At 44.7% G+C, this 21,435-nt stretch overlaps 1 protein-coding gene across 1 annotated transcript in view; it reads right to left on the minus strand.

Annotated features, from left to right (window-relative positions):
- astn2 (astrotactin 2) overlaps positions 1 to 21,435 on the minus strand; it is a gene marked incomplete at both ends in the record, with an annotated part of 337,790 nt that overhangs the window by 194,071 nt on the left and 122,284 nt on the right. Inside the window, one exon of the mRNA XM_080530321.1 lies at positions 10,634 to 10,786. Coding sequence (XP_080386447.1) covers positions 10,634 to 10,786 — 153 coding nt within the window. The remainder of the gene's footprint in view (positions 1 to 10,633; positions 10,787 to 21,435) is intronic.

Consider the following 21,435-nt stretch of genomic DNA (forward strand, 5'->3'; position numbering starts at 1 on the left):
CTCTTGCTCTCTCTCTCTCTCTCCTCTCTCTCTCTGTCACACACACTCAGGCATGCACACACACGCACACGCGCACACACACACACACACCACACACACACACACACACACCACACCGTCCGTCTGTGTCCATGCTTCCATGCTCAACACAGCATGTTGCTCTCTGTGTCTTTGTGTCTCTCTCTATTGGACCAAGCTCAGACTCTGGAGGGGAAGGCTAAACTCCTGGGGGTTTGTGGTAGAGTCTGTCTGCCTGCCTGTCAGACACTCTCAGTAGTGGCGTCATATAGGGAGTCGCTGTCTACCACCTCTCTCACCCTGCATCTCTACCCCCTCCAACTGCCTTTCCTCCACAGCACACAGTCACACCAACACAGCAGAGGTGAGAGAGGGAAAGAGAGGGAGAGAGAGAGAGAGAGAGAGAGAGAGAGAGAGAGAGAGAGAGAGAGAGAGAGAGAGAGAGAGAGAGAGAGAGAGAGAGAGAGAGAGATAAGGAGGTTCACATGTTCATGTGTTCATGTGTTGCCATTCTCTAGCATCTTCTATGTGCTGGGGCGATTCATGATTTTGGAAAAAAAAGATGTACATTCATTCATTATGTTCATACATTAATTAGCAATTGACTCTGTGATTGTGAATATAGGGGAGTCAGATGTTGCCTTTTCACCGAAGAGTTGACTCTGCTGTGTCATTGTCTTGCAGGCTAACCAGTAGAGGCTGGTGGAGGAGGTAGACATTGAAGCTCATTGTAATGCATGGGACAAGGAGAGGCTCATTGGAATGCATTGGAATGGAATAAAGAACGATATCAAACACCAATTTTGGGGAACTTTGTTTGAAATGACCTCCAGAGATACGGAAAGATGAAAGAGGGCGAGATAAAGCTTACAGAAACATACTGTATATATATAGGAGGGAGGAAAAGAGGGGTGAGAGAAAGAGGCACTAGAGATAGGAGAAAGAGAAAGAGGCAATAGGGAGGGGAGGGGAGGGGGGAGGTTATCCAGATAAAAGAGAGGGAGGAGAGGGAGAGAGGTGACACAGATGAGAGGCAGAGAAAGTGGTTACTGTAGATAGAATTACAATTAATAGAGGGGAGGGTTGAGTCATACAATAGAAGAGGAGGGTGGCAGGGGAGGAGAGAGAGAGAGAGAGAATTATGTTGATTCTAAAAGGTCTTTAGTGGCACATGCAATGATGAAAAAACACGTCTGTATGTGTGTGTCAGCATCGAATCTAGTAAATGTATTAGTGGATGTGTTCTTGTTCTGACTTAGAGGAGAAAATGCATGTGAATGAATGTACTTCCCTATATAAGTGTTCACGTACAGACACAAGCCACTGGTTGTTTGCGTCTAAATGAGAGTGTGTGTGTTTGTGTGTGTGTGTGTGTGTGTGTGTGTGTGTGTGTGTGTGTGTGTGTGTGTGTGTGTGTGACTGGCAAGTGCTACGGTATGTGCTAGTAAAACGATGGCAAATGGTTTGATTATATGCACACATGTTTGTTTGGGTTTGTCAGTGCGGTGGCCCTGACCTGTACACTCCCACTGCCTCTGTTAAAATGGGAAAATGTTATGTGTGGTTTACCCAAAATCACACAGGACATAATTACACAGAGATGTGGGTAAACAACCATTTGCTCTGTGCATGTCGCTAGCTACCTCAACATAATGGATCTGGCTGGGGATAAGTTAATTCAATTGAGGCGGTAAACACAGTCTAGTTACGTTTTTGAAACCTTTTTATTCTGTTGAATATTTTTCATGGGTAGATTTGTATCTTTGTTTGAACAAAATGACTCGCAGGACATCATGTCATCATGGACCAGAATCTCATCACATCTTATTTTTAATTCATGTACAGACACAAGCCAGGAGTTGTTGGCATCTACATGACATGAGAATGTGTGTGTGTGTGTGTGTGTGTGTGTGTGTGTGTGTGTGTGTGTGTGTGTGTGTGCATGACTGACAGGTGCTACGGCATTAGTAACGATGGCAACGTGTTTGTATGCACACATGTTTGTTTGAGTTACAGAGATTTGAATAAACAAAGACTGTGTCTGTGTACGGGAGGGTAGAGGAGCAGGCCACAGAGACAGGCTGCAGACCAGCTTAGCATGACAAGCATGGAGAGGGCAGGGAACACATTCTGAAGGTGTGTGTGTGTGTGTGTGTGTGTGTGTGTGTGTGTGCATGCATGCATGTGGGTCTGCATGTGTGTGTGTGTGTGTGTGTGTGTGCATGTGTGTGTGTGTGTGTGTGTGTGTGTCAGAACACACATTCTGAAGGTCAAAGTATGTATTTGTGCGTGACTGTGTGCATATGTGATCATTCCTGTCAGTGTGTGAATGTGTGTGTGTGTGTGTGTGTGTGTGTGTGTGTGTGAGTGTGTGTGTGTGTGTGTGTGACTATCCCTTCAGGTCCTCCCCTCCTCTGCCAATGGTAATCACATTATGAATGGACTGCATTCAGTGTGTCACTATCTATGACACCAGTGCTCTAAGCAGCTCTGCTCAAACGGATACAAACTGACATGTCTATTCACACTGAATGAAACCCTCATGGCGCCAGTGAGAAAGGCCTGACAGTATAGAGCCAATTAAGAACCTCGTTAGGGTTCACTAGTATATACAGTATGTCTCATTTCTCGGTTTATTCGCCATCTCCACGTTCCGTACTAAACCTGTTAGTCGTCAATGTTAGAGTGAGAGACTCTGAGAGAGTCCTGTTAAACCGTGGCAACTGTGTCCGAATCCTTCCTCCGTGTTGGAATTCATTGCACCAGGTCTGAATGACAACACAATAGCTTAGCAAACTCATTGCCATAATTTGTGAAGCCAAAGGTGTTCCTGCTAGTTGTCGGCCTACTTCACACTATCTTGAAGTGTACTTCACCGAGGCTTCAACTCTTCTGCCTGCCGGAGTGTGCAGTGCTGAAAGAAAATCCTAGTTGTCGTTGTGTTTAAGTACTGCGGGATCCTGAACGAGCGAGTGAATGTCTCATGCGAGTGAATGTTCATCTTTTAGAACACTGAGGCCTTGACCTTGACCTTCAAAAGTTCTGGCAAGAACTTTTGTGTTCCGAATCTTTTCCACTAACATTTTGGAAAAGGCATGATTATAGATCCTTGCAAATCTACCAAGGTCCATCAAGTGGTGTGTACACTTTAGGCAGAATACCAGATGTAATGTTCTATGAAAATAACAACATGAAGTGTGTGGGCAAGGGCACTGCTTGACTACTTCCTCCCACAATTCCTCATTCCCCCTCCTGCCGTTCGGGTCTTGGCAGGCCGTGGAGTGAGGCTGATTAGGTGGAGCTAAGTCAGAGCATGTGTCCATGTCCACCCACCCACGCACACACACATGCACGCACAAACACACACACACTCCCACACACGCACACACGCACACACACGCAGACACACGCAGACACACACCAGGCCGCCCCAGGCAGCTAGTCCCCACCTCTAACCAAGTGCACATCAGGAGAGAGACCGGGGAGGCCCGAGGCGTCCTCCCTCCAAGCTACCGGCTCTCCACGCTCCTCACTCGCTCACGCTGCACCGAGCACAGATCCCAACGCTAATGAATATACAATACTGCACCAGTGCTTACACCTTCTTTTTTTGTCTTGTGAGTTGGCTCTTTGCCTCTCTCTACGTCTGTGTCAGTCTCTCTCTCTCTCTGTCTACCTGCACCTCACTCTTGCTCTCTTTCATTTTCTCTCACTCTCTCCCTCTATCCTGTTTCGTCTGACCGAACACCACAGGCTCGTTGCCTCTGTGCGCTGGGGTCCGTCTATTTCTCTCCCTGCCTCTGATCGTTTTCTCTTCCTCTATCCCTACATGCTCTTCCTCTCTTCCTTTATGTTCTCTCACTCTCTCTCCATCCCATTTGGTCTGTACAAATACAATATAGCTCGGAGGGAGGATTGTGTAGGCCATAAACAGGTGGCAAAACAGCAGCCCTTGCACAAATCCCAATGATCAGGGTATTTTATTTTATTTTTTCGGCGGGGGTGGGGGGGGGATCTCGGTGGCAATCAAAAACAAGCCCTTAACACTGCGGCTCTGTAAAGATATTGCTGAGGGTATCACAATACAAGTTCCCACTGACACATTTTACAGCCCAAATTCATCTGTTCTACACAGGCGAAGGTAAGGAGTTTAACGGTGAGGCCTTCTCGAGCCCTTCTCAACCCAAAGTGGCCTTACCTCCTCACCTCCCGAGTCCCTTCTCTCTCCTATACGGCGTTATTTCCACCCTCCATTCAATTTAGATTAATGAATCGTTAAGTCTAACGACCGTATAAATGGTGCATGCAGCACGGTGGCTCTAATCTCTGAATGGTGAGGAGAGTCACTTTGGGAAATGTGGGTCCCCAAAGGTATGACTGATTGCATGTGCTTTAGAGCCCCATGGCACCATGGCAACTTGAGATATTACCGGCCGGGTCTTCTGGGGGTGTCTGTCCGCCATTGTGGGTCATTATTGCTCATCCCCTTGCAGCTATCTCCCTTCCCCGTTAGGCGACTCCGTCTTGAATGACGTCTCGACACCTTGAATGACGATTTCACTCCTAGAACCAGGAAGTGTCGGTTCCGTTTCCTGTTAGCTCATCAACACTTCCACTAATTATTCTAGAGAGACAGAGAACTGGGATATATGAAGGACTACTGCATTCTATTGTATCATTCTATTGTATTGTTGTTGAAGTAAGGAAAGATAGGGCAGATATAGGCATAGAACAACAATATATCAGTCCAGGTCACAAACACAGTCAGGAGTCTGGCGGTTAGAAATAGAATCCAACATCCATGTTGGAGGCACTCCTCCTCTCCATTGAATTTCTTCCTGAGGGGGCCGTCACACACACACACACACACACACACCCTCAGACACACACACACACACACACACACACACACACACACACACACCCTCAGACACACACACACACACACACACACACACACACACACACACACAGTGTTGTGTCTGGCAGTATATCAGCTGGCGGGCCTGTCATAAAGAACCTAAGGCTGTGGGCCCGGAGCTGTAATCACTGTATTGTCTGCAGTGAAGATTGAAGGGTGCTGAAAGTGCAGCCAAGCCCAGAATGCCTTCCAATAGCCAACAAGCGCGTGCACACACACACACACACGCACGCACACACACACACACACACACACGCGCACACACGCACACGCACACACACACACACACACACACACACACACACACACACACACACACACACAGACACACACACACACACACACACACACACACAAACACACACACACACACACACACACAAACACACACACACACAAACACACAAACACACACACACACACACACACAGAAACACACACATCAAAAAATCTACTTCAAAGCATCAATTAATGACCGAGGGTTAATAACCATAAGGTTAGCTCATCTCACTGTGCCAGACAGTTCTAACACATCAAACCAGTCCCAGGTCCCAGAAGCACATGAAACGGCATTAACAGCATGGCAGGGAACACTGCTCACCAAGGTGTATGTAAACAGGACAACAACGCTTAAACCGAAAACTCAATTTGTGACTCAACCACATTGTAATGGAACATCAAAGTGTCTGTGAATGGTGGCTGGAGGTGAATATTAAACGCTAGACTTGATAAGCCTCTCTTGCCACAGGAGCCTTCATACACCCTGCAATAAAGGGACTAGATATAGGAGAGGTATTTTTTATGGAATTTGAACTCGAGTTTAGTCAGACGGTATTGTATAGTATAGTGTATTTAGTCAGACGGTATTGTATAGTATAGTGTATTTAGTCAGACCGTATTGTATAGTATAGTGTATTTAGTCAGAATGTATTGTATAGTATAGTGTATTTAGTCAGACTGTATTGTATAGTATAGTGTATTTAGTCAGACTGTATTGTATAGTATAGTGTAAAAAAGAGCGGTCCTCTGACCCAGTAGCTAATTTCTCTCCTTCTGTATCTGTCCTTCTGTCCAACTGTGCCCCTGGCCAAACACCTGCCTCTCTCAGTCCCTCTACAGGAGCATGGTAGGAGAGGGAGAGGGAGAGGGAGAGGGAGAGGGAGAGGGAGGGAGGGAGAGAGAGAGAGAGAGAGAGAGAGAGAGAGAGAGAGAGAGAGAGAGAGAGAGAGAGAGAGAGAGAGAGAGAGAGAGAGAGAGAGAGAGAGAGAGAGAGAGAGAGAGAGAGAGAGAGAGAGAGAGAGAGAGAGAGAGAGAGAGAGAGAGAGAGAGAGAGAGAGAGACAAAAAAAGATAAAAATGGTGGAGGATGTTTCATGTGTACTCATGGTCAGCGACAAGTGCTCGGGCACAAGAGAGAAAGGCAGAGGTTGTCAGCACCAAGGACAGTGCACTGTGGTAAATATTTTACTCAAGTTCAGCCCCATGGACAGCAGCACTCCTCACAAAAGCGGGCTGTATCGAGTGTCAATACACAACCTTCTCTGCAATGCAGCTCTTGGACCTGTTCACTGGAGCGAACAGTATAATTACAGAACTATGTCTCTATGGTTCTATGTTTCGGTTTCTCTGCTTGTCCCAATCCCCAATAGAACTCCAGTGACTCTTCCTCAGAAATGAGATAGTAAAGTTTCAATAACAACAGTGTCACTGACTCGAATTAATGGATCACGTGGCAATCTGACTTCGTCTTCACTTGTGCCACCGAGAGTTTGAATCCCTGTCGTCACTGTCACTCAGCGAGACCGTTAATCAACTGCACAGATGGTGTCCTCTCCACCCTGCCTGTCTAGTTTCACCCAGCCGGCCCCACGCAGCATGGGTCCCCATGACACTGTGCCACCGGGCCAAAGGCCCTGTCTCCCGGTTGGACCCCTCATTGCGACGCAAGAGTCATCAGCAGCAGCAGCAGCACCACCACCAACGAAAGAGAACATACTCAAAGCTCCATTCACATTTAATCTACTTAAAAACTAGCAACCATGTAAAACATGCAAATGTACAGCGGAGCTCGGGGAGACAGCAGAAAAGGCAACTAATTCGCTGGATAAAACGGTGTGTCAAGCCGTGCCGAAATAACACTAAAGCACTCACTCTCTCCCCCTCCTTCTCTCTCCAGCCCTCGTGCAATTCCCTCTACCCGCCTTCTCCATCTCACGTTTTTAATTTGACGGCACATTCCATTTTATTTCCTGGCGTGGCTTAATCTCCGAACCTAGCCTAACCGATGAACCTAGCCTGTTCCTCGCTCGGCGCAGTAATTGAGTTTCTGCCTCTGCGAAAAAAGTGTTTGTCCCATTAGCCTGTTTGTTATCCTGGACTGGCCCCCTTTGTGCTGAGGACACACTTTCTGCTGTAATTAACAGGTCCTGGGAAGAGTTTCTTTCACTCTGAGCATCCGAGAGGAAATCTCCTGTCATGCTTACAGTTACTTTCACAGAGACTTAATTCTATGGCATGAACTTTCACCAAGATTTCTCCTGTCATGTCAGTGACTTTCAAAGAGACTTGTCCTACCATGCCAGCGACTTTCACAGAGAGCCCTGCTGCCATACTAGTAGTGACATATGTGACGCATGCTGGTGAAAAGTGAAGCCTGAAACCTTGTAAATCCTAAAAATAGCTTTCTTTTCACCAAAATGTTATTCTTTTATTTTTTAAAATCATAACACGCAACTTGACGTTTTTAAGTACCCACTCGATATAACAAACAACAGTTTTGCGATCTCTAAATACACTTAATTTGTCAGCAAAGTAAGCTTGTTTTTTGAGGGTTTGGTGACGAAGTGACGAAGGGTTGGGAAAAACTAAAATGTCACAACAAGATGGCAGCTACTTCAGTGGAAATGAGGATATCTTACACTACAGTATTAAAATCTATAACACTATTTTGCATGAGAAAAAAAAAAAACGTTCTAAACACGTTCCCTTTTACTAGCTGTTAGTAGCATAGAAATGGCCACAAAGTTTGTTGTATGTAACATATCTTCGAATTCATGTAACTCTCACGCAGGATATGTTCAGTTGTTGATGCATCTTACAGAACCACATGTGGTCAACACTGGTATAGCCAGGCAATACAGTTGAAGTCGGAAGTTTACATAAACTTAGGTTGTCATTTAAGTCATTAAAAGTAATTAAAACTAAAAAATGTTATCCACTCCACAGAACTCGTTTTGGCAAGTTGGTTATGCATGACACAAGTCATTTGTCCAACAATGATTTATAGACAGATAATTTCAGTTATAATTCACTATATCACAATTCCAGTGGGTCAGATGTTTACATACACTAAGTTGACTGTGCCTTTAAACAGTTGGGAACATTTCAGAAAATTATGTCATGGCTTTAGAAGCTTCTAATCACATCATTTGAGTAAGAATGGAATGGAATGGAATGGAATGGACTTTATTTGTCATTGCTATAGTACAGGTACCAAACAACGACATTTAGGAGGGGTGGCTCCCCTGGTGTTAGGAAAGGGGGGAAAAAAGCATAAAATCACAAGAAGGTAAGGAGCTGGTTTACATAAATAAAGGCTATGTACACAATCCACTGTACTATACTGCACAGATAGTCAACTAGGGTTGTCATATTGCACAAAAGTATTTTTTCACGTTATTTTAAAGTGTCACAGTTTGCAGGAGAGTATGAGTATGTGGATGTATTTTAAGGCCTACCTTCAAACTCAGTGCCTCTTTGCTTGACATCATTGGAAAATCAAAAGAAATCAGCCAGACCTCAGAAAATAAATTGTGGACCTCCAGAAGTCTGGATCATCCTTGGGAGCAATTTCCCAACGCCTGAAGGTACCACGTTAATCTGTACAAACAATAGTACACACAGCCGCCTTAGCGCTGAGGAAGGAGATGTGTTCTGTCTCCTAGAGATGACCGCACGTTGGTGTGAAACGAGCAAATCAGTCCCAGAACAACAGCAAAGGACCTTGTGAAGATGGAGGTGCAAAAGTGTCAATATGCACAGGAAAACAAGTCCTATATCGACATCACTTGAAAGGTCACTCAGCAAGGAAGAAACCACTGCTCCAAAACCGCCATAAAAAAAGACAGACTACGGTTTGCAACTGAGCATGGGAACATAGATCTTACTTGTTGGAGAAATGTCCTCTGGTCTGATGAAGCAAACATTTAACAGCTTGGCCATAATGACGATCGTTATGTTCGGAGGAAAAAGGGGGAGGTTTGCAAGCAATGAAATAAATAAAAGCTGAGATAAATGATTCTCTCTCTCTCTTAAAATAAAGTAGTGATCCGACTGATCTAAAACAAGCAAAGTTTACTAGGATTAACGTTTACTAGGATTGACTTAAACTGAGTTAGGGTTAGGGTTGTATTTTACTAATGTGTATGTAAACATCAGACTTCAACTCTATGTTCACACAGATCATATTCTTTGGTCTGCAGAAATGATCCCTCCAGAACTTATACATTTGGATAATTGGATGTTGGATGTTGGGTTTGTCCACTGACAAATGATAACATGACTGTCTAGAAATGAAACCCATAAGAGTGAATAAGAGTAACAAGAATACAGAACAGAGACCTTACGTTATAGGTTAGATATCACGCAAACCACACTGTCAACAGTTGAATACCTTTAATGTAATGCACTGCAGTGAAGAAGCCAACGCTACTACTTAGCATATAGAAGGTGAGCAGCGTAGGGGATGATAAGGTATGCTATCAAGGGCAGACTAGCCCTAACAAATTAGCTGTCCAAGGTTAACATCTCATTTCTGCAGTGGCCAGAAATAAGAATGGGTACTGTATAATGTCAATGTCATGGATGGGTTGTTAGCTGTCACTGAGTGCATGATTAAAACAGGTTTGAGTGCATGTCAGTGGCCATGGGTAGGGATGCTCCGATCTGGATTTTTGGGGCCGATACCGATCACCGATTTGTTTCCTCAAGATCAACCGATACCGATACCGATTTTTAAAAAAATACATAACTGACTGGATAGCCTAAATATTTTTTGCTTTTTAGACAAAAGTTTTGATCCATTAGGCACCAAGCAAACGCAGACCCATTTTTATGGCATAGTAAAGGTCTGGCCTATCACCCAGTTAGGGCCTGAAGCCCAAGTCAGTCGATATGGCTGTATAAAAGACATCATAAACGTGGCCTTCATGATTTACATACTGTTACGTCCTCCTATGTTTTCTGTTCAGTTATCTGTCTTCCCCAGGAAAAAAAAAAAAAAAAAAAAAAAAAAGATCGGTTTTTGCGATCGGCCATTTTTGCCGATCACCGATCGAGTCATTTGGAGTGAAATCGGCCGATTTAAATCGGTGGCCGATAAATCGGAGCATCCCTAGCCATGGGTTGTATTTATGGTCCTGAGAGAGACATGCATGCGATACATCTAGGGATCGTGCTGGGTAGCTAATACACTCACACAAGCCTCCATTTGCAACCTTCTTTAGTTATGCATTCTGTGTAAGGGATCATTCCACTGAGCATAACGCCTATGTCTTACCTCTCGCCTGTATGTAAATGTATTGTAATGATGTGCTTATTATATGGTTGACATTCAGTACCGGTAGAGCAAGTTGTTTTTTTCACACCTCATCCAGCCACGGATTTGAACAGAGTTAGTATTGATCCGTCATCTTACCTCTGGTGTGGCTGGGTCCTCTCTTGCGTCCTGTAGAGGAGCTGTGAGTGACGTGTTGGAAGTGGGCGATCTCCATGTTGGTGTTGGTGGTGCGGAAACTCTCCTTGAACCTCTGCATCAGCTCCTCCACCGTATCCTGCTTGGGGTCTAGGGCTGTGAAAAGGCCGTGGGGGAAAAGAGGGTTGTGTTAAAAGGGTTTAACACATACACTGTGGGGGGAAATACATGTTCAACACATCAACAATCAAGACATTTTAGACCAGACGGTGGTATTTCCTACACAGATAAAACACATTGTAACATTCGAATCTATGCCCGAAGAACGTCTATGACCGGAAGCTCGCGGAATAAACAATGTGTTTTGCACAGATTTGCGTGTGCGAATGCAGTTTTTTTTTGCACAACATTCCAATCCATAAAATGTGCAATAAAGTGGAATGACACACACAAAAAAAGTATTAAACACAGTAAGAAAAAGCACTAAACCAGCTTATGCCACTAATGAATTCTCCTCCTAATTAGAATCAGCTGGGTTAGTGCATGTTAGTGGGTAAGTACTTCCACTCTTTGAAAGGAAAAGTGTTTCCCCCGTCTGAAGGCAAGTTCAAATGTGACAGGGTCTAGTTAAAACATCCTCAAGTAGGGCATGGATATTAAATATCCAAAACTGCAAAAGAGTCTCAAGAGGTAAAAGGTATTGGACTGACCGAGTCAATCACCAGACTTAAATCCAATAGAACATCTGTGTAAGGAACTGCGCATCAAGATTCACCAGAAGGGCGAGCTGTGAAGAAATATGTTGTTCTCCTCAGTGTTATTATTACAGGTGCTATACAGTAGCAACTGTATCTTTATTGTAACATTTAACAATAATAAATTAAAAATAAATGAAAAACGTAAAGCTTTGATCAATCACTTAACAATTAACTATTTCTTAGTTTCAACACAAACACTTCTCATCAGTCAATTAGACAAACATACTAGAATAAATAGTTGAATCTAGTTCGCCGTAAATCAATGCATGTGTTCAATACTATTCCTTGTTATCTCCTGAGCAGAGGTTCAGTCTGTATCCTGTTTTTCACATGTACAGCCCAGAGGTAGTTGAATGGTGGAGACAGGCTCCCTGACTGCTTCAATTCAGGACTGGTTCATCTCTACAAGACGCTCCCTGTACACTGTACAGAACAGGTCTTCCCTTACGGCTCAGTCAACCTCTTGATCGCTGCCCTCAGAGGACATGTCAGACTCAGAGTGAAGAACAACCTTCCAGTTTAACATGAAACACTTGTGCATTTCGAAGCCGAAAGGAAATACTTTAGAGGCTTTGCTTTACTGCATGAAAGCAGTGTTGGAGAGGCTGCAGTTCTCTGAAAATGTATAGAACTAAATGATCAATTAGTGTACAGAAGACGTATTCCACCAAAGCTACTTTTGAACAAACTATAGTTTCTCAAAGTAAAGGTACAATCACAAAGTAGTTCACTACATTAACAGAAAAAGAATGATTTAAACACTCTAAAAATCACTGAGAGATAAAACAAAATGGTGAGGTGGAGAAACGTGGGGTACTGTAGGGAAATGTTATGTTCAAGGGATGCGATAGTAGTTTGTTTTGTTTAACTGAGTAGTGACAGTTGCCTATTACACTGTTGCATGGCAAAGAAACAACAACAAAAAACAGTAATGAATTACTGGAAACTATTAGGATTTGAATTTAGTTTAACTACCACCAAGCTACTGAAAAATGTAGTTGAACTAATAGTTGCATACCACATAACAATGCATGCACATAACATTTCAACAAAAATAAAATAAATACCATAATTTACCCAGTTAATCTTTCAAAATAGGCTGCTCTGGTCTACAATGGGGTAATAACATGGTTTGCATAGATCCCCACTTGAAAATCAATATGATACGAGAGGAGAGAGAAGAGTTGAATTGCAGCACCAGGACAGAAAAGGCCCATTTTCCTTCCAATCTGCAAAAGAACTAAACACCAACCTCCAGGGACTTCTATGACCTATCTAAACATGCTCTGCTCCATTTGCGCCGATGAGAACAGAAATATGAAAGCACATTTCCTCCCATTGTCTCCCTGAAATACCAACAAAATAAAAACATCTAAAAAAGATCCCTAAAAAAAAAAGACACTGAGGCAGATGGAAGCAACTATTTATCTAGGGCCTCCATTACCAGGCGGAGAGAGCACTCGCTGTTCCCCATGGCCCACAATGCATCAGGAGTTCAATTAAAGTGAGATATGTAGACCTGGGAGTCTCTCGGAGGAGCGATGAGACGTCTGGACAAGGGCTATTTACTCGCGGCGCAGCGCAGGGGCGGACTCACAGCAGGATAGGCCCTCTCCATGGGCAGGACCATTTGTCAGCCTCCCTCCCCAGGTCTACATCCATCTGTCTGTCAGTCAGTCAGTTCTCTCAGGTGTACTCCCGTCGTGAATTATGACCATTTATCATTCTAGCGTGGGCTAGAGTGAATGCCAATGAGAATAAACAATGGAATAGGAGCAAGAACGCATAAAACCTCAGGTATTCAGGTGAAACACTCCACATTCCTCAGTGAAATAGCAGGGGAAATAGCAGGAGACTTTTCACGTTGTGATGTGTCCTTCCTTATGAAAGGAATACAACCAGGGACGTATTCAGTCTTGTCGTGTGTCTGCTTATCGTTGTTTTACAATGTAGTTCTTGTGGAGTGAAGGACGGCAGACCTTGTTACTGGTTCCGAATAACATGCGCCAACTGGATCAAGCCAATGTGAAAAGCAGAGTGAATTCAAGCATGTCAGTTAATATTGTAGTGCACTCTAAATTGCCCTCTCGAAGAACCTTGAAATTATTCACATTATTTGTGCTACTGTTTCATTAAAAAAACGACTTCAATTATTTCATGTGGGCACTGCACTTTTGATTTATTTTCTTTTTTTTACTTTTCAATTTTGGAACATCATCAAAATGTAATGAATGACTTCAATAGAACACATTTACTCAAAATCAGCATTCAGTCGAGAACAGAAATAAAAGAGAAAATAAATGCTCTAATGCTCCTTTCCTCCCAGAAGAGTAAATGGTAACAATGCCCACACTTAATGTCCATTTAAACCTCCTAAAAGGTTGTGATTAAGGTCTTGCATTGGAAAATCATTAGCATGTGGAAGAGAAATTACCAAACGATCGCACTCCAGGATACAGCTCAAACCAACACTAGCTTCCCCATAAGAGCCCTTCATGAAATGCACTAGTGTACTAGTGTACCCTTTTACATACAGTATGCTTATTAGAAGTGGGCAAGGCCTTTTCAAGTCCACTTCTTTAGTTATGCATCCAGCCCTCTGGATTACTATATGTCTTTATCATATTCTAAATAGACAATTGACTCTCACATTAGTAGAGTATACAGCATGCCCTTTCAAGTCCACTGTGATAGGAGCATTTACACACAAACCCTATGCATCAACTCGTTAGGCATTCACTTTCGGTAACAAGCGATAACTCATTCAGCTCCTTCACGTCCACTTGAACACAGATTGAAGAGTGTGTTGTGTCTAAACCCCAGTGGGGGGGTCCAGAGAGTGAGCGCGGTACGCTAGACTAAAACAGCTAACTCACTGGGGAAGAGCTAGTGCACTATGCTATGCTACAGCCGTGAAAAGCACTGAGAATTCCCTGTCGGGCCTTTAGCGGTGTGCTAAGCTAATCCAGGGGCATTTGCTCAGCAAACAAACAGGCAGGGGGCTAACTGGGTTGGGCTGTGATACGCCCGGCGAGGCAACAGCCACTTAAGCCGTGACCTGCCTCGACTGAAGAGTGTCTGCCTGCATGAGTGAGGTTAACATACATACCTAACATATATATTGCATGGCCCCTCAGCTCGCTCGCTCGCTCTCTCTCTCTCTCTCTCTCTCTCTCTCTCTCTCTCTCTCTCTCTCTCTCTCTCTCTCTCTCTCTCTCTCTCTCTCTCTCTCTCTCTATCTCATCATCATCGCCATCTGCTTGGTCTTTGTCTCGCTTTTCTTCTCTCTGTGTTACAGGACCACTTCCTGCCTGCCTTCCCTATATACTTGCCTGCCTGCCTGTCTGCCCTGTCTATCTGCCTGCCCTGCCTGCCCTGCCTACCTGCCTGCCTGCCTGATTGCCTGCCCTGTCTACCTGCCTGCCCTGTCTACCTGCCTGCCTGCCCTGTCTACCTGTCTACCTGCCTGCCCTGTCTACCTGCCTGCCCTGTCTACCTGTCTACCTGCCTGCCCTGCCTGCCTGCCTGCCCTGTTTACCTGCCTGCCCTGCCTGCCTGCCTGCCTGCCCTGTCTACCTGCCTGCCCTGTCTACCTGTCTACCTGCCTGCCCTGCCTGCTCTGCCTGCCTGCCCTGTCTACCTGCCTGCCTGCCCTGTCTACCTGCCTGCCCTGTCTACCTACCTGCCTGCCTGCCTGCCTGCCTGTCTGCCCTGTCTACCTGCCTGCTCTGTCTACCTGCCTGCCTGCCTGCCCTGTCTACCTGCCTGCCCTGTCTACCTGCCTGCCCTGCCTGCCTGCCTGTCTACCTGCCAGCCCTGCTACCCTACCCTGCTCGCCATTCCACCCTGCTACTCTGTTCCCCCCTATTCCCTCATTAAAACCAGATGATTATATGTGTCCTGTCCCTGTGTCGTGTGCTTAGGTTCCTTAGCTCTGACCATAATAAACTCCTTCAAAAATACATCATTTTGCCTCTGTCAGTCTTTCTCCATCCCTTTCTTTCTCAAGCACACATTTTCACTGTATGTTTCTCTCTCTCTAACACACACACCTGCACAACGGTACACATTCACACAGTCAGGCAGGCAGCAGGCGCACATGCACACACAGTAGAAAGAAGCCATCCTCCAGCCACTCCCATTCATAACCCTTGAGAGAAAGAGAGAGGCTGTCAATGGTGCTGCTTGCACAGCTACTGCTACTGTAGACATCAAGTGGATGCTCAAATCAATGTGTGACAACTGAAGGAAAGTGACAAAGCAACTCCAGTTCCCTAATACACTGGTTTCACCACGCAGAGACTATTAAAATAAGTTAAGAGCTGAATCGATGCGTCTGAAAATTAAAACTATGAGAGTAGACAATACCAATTTCTCTCTCCATGAGCAACGGTTGCTTTAAGGGGATTTAAGATGCTAGAATGAGATATGTCTGTCATAAAACGGAGAAGGCAAACAGAGTTCGGCACTTAAAGTAACATAATGTTATGAGCTTAAAAGTTTCACCTAGGTTGTTCTTACTGCGCTCTCTCTTTTCTTAAGTTGGAACACTATTGGTGCGACGTAAAGGATCTGAGGCTGTTCTTCTCCATTAAAAGCCAAATCTAGCGTCTCATTTTCAGCTCAATACAGGTCAAAGCCTCCTGTGTCCTTATTTTCTCCTTGAGCATCTCCCTTATCTCCTCTAGTCCCTTATCAGCTGTGACAGTGGGTTAACAGAGTCTGAGGAACATTGGACACAGCCACAAGCACAGTGCCCCAGTCAAGACGTGAATCACAGTGGCCGCACACACCTCCCAGCACTAGACGATAACCTAAATGCCCAGGCAATAACAAGTGCAGTGTGCGTGTGCGTGCGTGCGTGCGTGTGTGTATGTGATGCACCTAAGGGAGCAGCCATAGGGAGATAGTATTCCATTGGGTTCCTCTGTATGGTCTTAACACTCTAGCCCAGAATGTCTCTCACATTCAATACAGCTGATAGTATGAGTGCAACACTGGACAGGTGGAGAGGACTTACTGCAAGTGGCTGCTTCACTACACCAATAACCCCTCTCCTCCACTCATCATCATCCTCCTAACTCAATGTTTTCTTTCTCTCTCTCTCTCTCTCTCTCTCTCTCTCTCTCTCTCTCTCGCTCTCTCCTCTCCTCCTCCGATCTCTCCACCTCCGCTCACTCCTCCTTCCCCAGGCCTCCCTAGAGATCTAATCAGTGAGAAAGTAAGAGATAGAGGAGGAGAGATGGAGTGAGTGATAGAAAGAGTGGAAGATAGGATCAGCGATCTGTGGTATCCAGTGGGCAGTCGGTCACTGTTCTTATTCAAAGGCCAGGCAGGAGCCATGCTAAAACTGTTAGACACGCACAACCACACGGCAGGGGCATGCTCACAAGACAATCATACACTCATACCTATTAAAAAAGAAATACATGAATAAATAACAATCATAATCATAATAATAATAACAATAAAACAGTTTTTTTGTAATAAATAAATATCTATCTATCTATCTATCTATATAAAGAGAGACATAGAGACAGAGACACACAGAGAGAGAGAGAGAGAGAGAGAGAGAGAGAGAGAGAGAGAAAAGAGAGAGAGAGCGAGACAGAGAGAAGGAGAGATCGAGTAAGCGATAGAAAGAGCGGAAGCGTACGTGTACGCATCACACTGAGACGGCTCACAATAGCACAATAGCAGAGCAGGTGGTGTTCTAACCCAAGGTCTCAGTGATAGCCACTGTTGTGTTGTTGAGGCTGGCTAACAAAGGCAGTGGGAGGCGAGGCCTTGAAGAAGAACAGACTCCGACTGCAGCCATGTATATCCAAGGTGGCGCATGTAGCCATGAGGGAAATGCGGTCCCTGCTGCTGAGAGACTATGCATGGAGGACAGAGGCTGGGAGCCTCTCTCTCTCTCTCTCTCTCTCTCTCTCTCTCTCTCTCTCTCTCTCTCTCTCTCTCTCTCTCTCTCTCTCTCTCTCTCTCTCATTCTCTCTCTCTCTCACCCCATCCTTCTCCCGCACTCTACCTCTCTCCTCTCTCTCTGACTCAGGGATTGAAAGCGGGAGAGATAAGGAGAGGAAATGGGAATTCACCCTTGCTACAAGTCCATGCATGATGTATTCAATGTGTCATTGTTTCAGCAGTAGGAGCCTGGGCCTGCGCTATGGGATGGCACAGCCATGACAGTGCTGCCTTTGGGAGTGTGACATGAGAGAGAGAGAGAGAGAGAGAGAGAGAGAGAGAGAGATAGGTTCACTGAGAAATGAAAGTAAAGAAAGAGGATTGAGGGGAAGAAGAGGTGTGAAAGTTGGGGAAATGCGGAAGATGAGAGAGCAGGAGGGAATTTGCACTGGAGGGAGAGCAGATGAAGAGGAGAGGGAAAGAAAGTGAAAAGACAGAGACATGCAGAGAACGAGAGCAGCTGAATGAGAAAGAAAGACAACTGCAACCCCAAAGGTGTAAGATGAAGAGAGAGAGAGAGAGAGAGAGAGAGAGAGAGAGAGAGAGAGAGAGAGAGGTAGAAAGAGCGGAAGCGTATGCATGCATCACACTGAGATTTTAGTTTCAGTTTTAGTTTTTATCTTCACACTTGCTTTGGCAATGTAAATGTGTGTTTTCCATGCCAATAAAGCCCTTTAAATGGAATTTAAATAGAATTGAATAGAATTGAATTGAATTGAATTGAGAGGAAGACAGACAGAACCAAAATAAAGGGAAAATCATCTAACACTACCAGCTGTGACTTTCCTTGGTGCGCTGTTGCATTTAGGAAATGATGAATCACTGCTAGATGAAAAACATATCATTTTTTTTATTTAAAAAGCCAGCTGGATCCTGATGTAAAAGATCAAATTGAATCTCCCAGTAACGAGGTATTTTGTACGTACTAATTGGGACCATAAATAGGTAAAACAGGATCCCCAGCGTGCCGGTCCCACCCCCTGTAGAACACTGTCCTACTTCCACCTGATCTGACAGCGAAGGTGATGAGGGGATGATGAGGACAAACCGCTAGCCGTGTTTATGGAAATCATACATCATACATCGCAAACCGCTAACGCGTCGTAATGAGTTGACACCAGCTAGGTAGGATTTCACAGCGCTGGTTAATCTCCAGCTGTTTTAATGAAGGCCCCGCTGTACCCCCACACACGTACAGGTCTGTAGGGCTAATGAGGCGGTAAACATTGGGTATCTGGACCACTCACAATACACCCACAACTAACCTCTGTAGAAAACAAAACCCTGTGGAAGTGTGCTATGTTTATCATGCACAGAAACCACATGCACTCACTTTATTAAGCACACCTTGCTAGTACTGGCTTGGACCCCCAGTTTTGCCTTCAGAACTGCCTTAATTCTTCGTGGCATAGATTCAACATGGTGCTGGAAAAATTCCTCCGAGATTTTGGTCCATATTGACATTATAATATCAGACAAGTTGCTGAAGATTTGTGCCAAGAAAATATCCCCCACACCATTACACCACCACCACCATGTTGCCCAGAGAGCTGCCGCTCATTGGATATTTTAATTTTTTCTTACCATTCTCCTAGAGATGGCTGTGTGGTAAAATCCCAGTAGATCAGCACTTTCTGAAATACTCAAAACAGCCCGTCCGGCACCAACACCCATGCCACGTTCAAAGTCACCTAAATCACCTTTCTTTCCCATTCTGATGCTTGGTTTGAACTTCAGCAGATCGTCTTGACCATGTCTACATGCCTAAATGCATTGAGTTGCTGCCACATGATTGGCTGATTAGATATTTGCATTTAACCTCCCTCTTGTGTTCACGGTCAAATCTGACCGAATGACTTTGTTTGTAATCATAAATATTGTGTTTTTCATCCCATTGCCTCAAGACCTTATGTTATCCTCCACCCTAGGCCCCTGAGCGTATACACTTGATTGCATTGAATTGCATTGCATTTGGGGGGATTTATTGAACCGTGTCACACCTATGATGTTTCCGGTCAGAATTGACCGCCAAAGGAACATTTTGACCGAAAGTAGCAAAGTTGGAAAATGAAAGATGAAAGTGGGCTACACAATGAAACACTGGCTTGCCTGTATCAAATCAATACATCCCATGCATCAGAAGAATCCCAGCTACAACACTAACTAAATAATTTCCATCTCCAGTACACACAGCCTACATGGCAGGCATTTTTATAATATACAGTAATGTACAGTAAACACTAACTTTGAACTTGCTGCAAAATTATAATATGAAATTAACCCCTGGTGTCATTCTGCCACCCCTTGATCCTACTTGCTTTGACTGTTCAAATGAGATGTCAACCATCAAAATTGGATAAGGGGTTCCAGAGATATCACTGTGCAAAACACACCGGTCAATTTTGACCGAAAGTAGCAAAGTTGGAAAATGAAACAAACGGAAGAGGAAGGTTAAGTGTGTTTTGCTTGAGAAAAAAAACACACACGCATGCACGCACGCACACACACACACACACACACACACACACACACACACACACACACACACACACACACACACACACCGTGGCACTATGCTATGAGGACAGTGAAGGAGGACAGTACATGAAGTACCTTTCTTCATGCCTTCCTTTTACCTTGAACAAGCTCAAGTGGGGAGGTGAAAAGGGAGACTTTTTGGAGCCTCTCACTCCCTCTCAATGATGGGAGAGAGAGAGAGAGACAGGGGCACTCTGGGTTTGACTGATTGGCCTGTTCTGCCCCAGTTTCCAATCCACCCACTGTGTCACGCACTTATCTGTACCTTTGTCCTCCGTAATGATGGAGAGAGAAGAAAGAGAGATGGAGGAGAGAGGGAGGAAACTCAGGTTGGGGCTTGAAAACACACCGGCAGACATCTGAGAGAGGTACTGCTGTGACAGAAATGGAAAGCCAAAGCAGACTGCTCCCTCACTCGCGCAGGCAGCCCCCCCGCCCCCCCCCCCCCCCCCTCACACACACACACACAGACACACACACACCCTCTTCTCTGAAAGGCTGGCTCTGTGGGCCTGGCCATTTATTGTTTCATTTATATCCCCTCCTGCCTCTCAAGAGTGTGTAATGTGCCATCTCCATCTTCAGTCAAAAAACAAAAAGTCTAACACTTTCCATATGACTAGCACCGCCTCACTGGAAACGTTTGCTATTTGCAGAGGAGCAAGAAAAGAAGACGCTATCTATAGCCCTATTTTGCCATGAGCCTGAATCAAATATGAATGTGTTTCCCTGTCTGTGAGTCAGCTGAGGCATAGCGGGTCGCAGTTCTGATCTCACGCTGCTACCGGGGAAACAAACCACCAGCCTGCTGCAAAATTGGCCCAGAGAGTAGATTTAGAATAGAATACTCCAATACGTTTCAATGCATTTATTTAGAGGGATGGTAGGGAGGACCACTGGAGGATGTATGCACACATGATGATGATATTGTGTGTGTGTGTGTGTGTGTGTGTGCGTGTGTGTGTGTGTGTGTGTGTGTGTGTGTGTGTGTGTGTGTGTGTGCGTGCGTGCGTGTGTGCCAGAGAGAGGTTACCTGGCAACAAATATCTACTCTATGTGTCACCGCTGGCAAGAAAAAAAGAGATATTCAGCTGATGCTGATACAGTACATTGAACAAGAGAGAAAGGGTCCTTTTATAACATATTGACACACCCAAAGGGGGTCTTCAAAGGGTTATCCCACAGGGACCTTCAGAAGATACTTTTTTATTGCTTCCTAAAGGCGTCCTCCTCCAATTCTAGAAGCATGCTCCAATAAACATCGACCACTACTATGCACTGATCTAATCAAGATGAGTCGAAAGAAATGCGGGTATGCCTGAATGTATCAAAACAGTGGCATTTATGTAACAAATGAGTGGTGATCTGAATTGTGATATACAGTAGATGCACATTTTGATAAACACTTTCCACAGAGAAGTATATCTTCAGCGTGTTTTGTAGTACAAGGATGTTATCGACATGTTATAGCCTACAACCATTTATGAAACTAGTTGTCATACTGTAACTTACAAGGAACAGACGCACTTCCAAGCTCCCCAGTCC

Source organism: Nansenia antarctica (genome assembly GCF_963989245.1).
Source record: "Nansenia antarctica genome assembly, chromosome: 4".
NCBI classification, from domain to species: Eukaryota; Metazoa; Chordata; class Actinopteri; order Argentiniformes; family Microstomatidae; genus Nansenia; species Nansenia antarctica.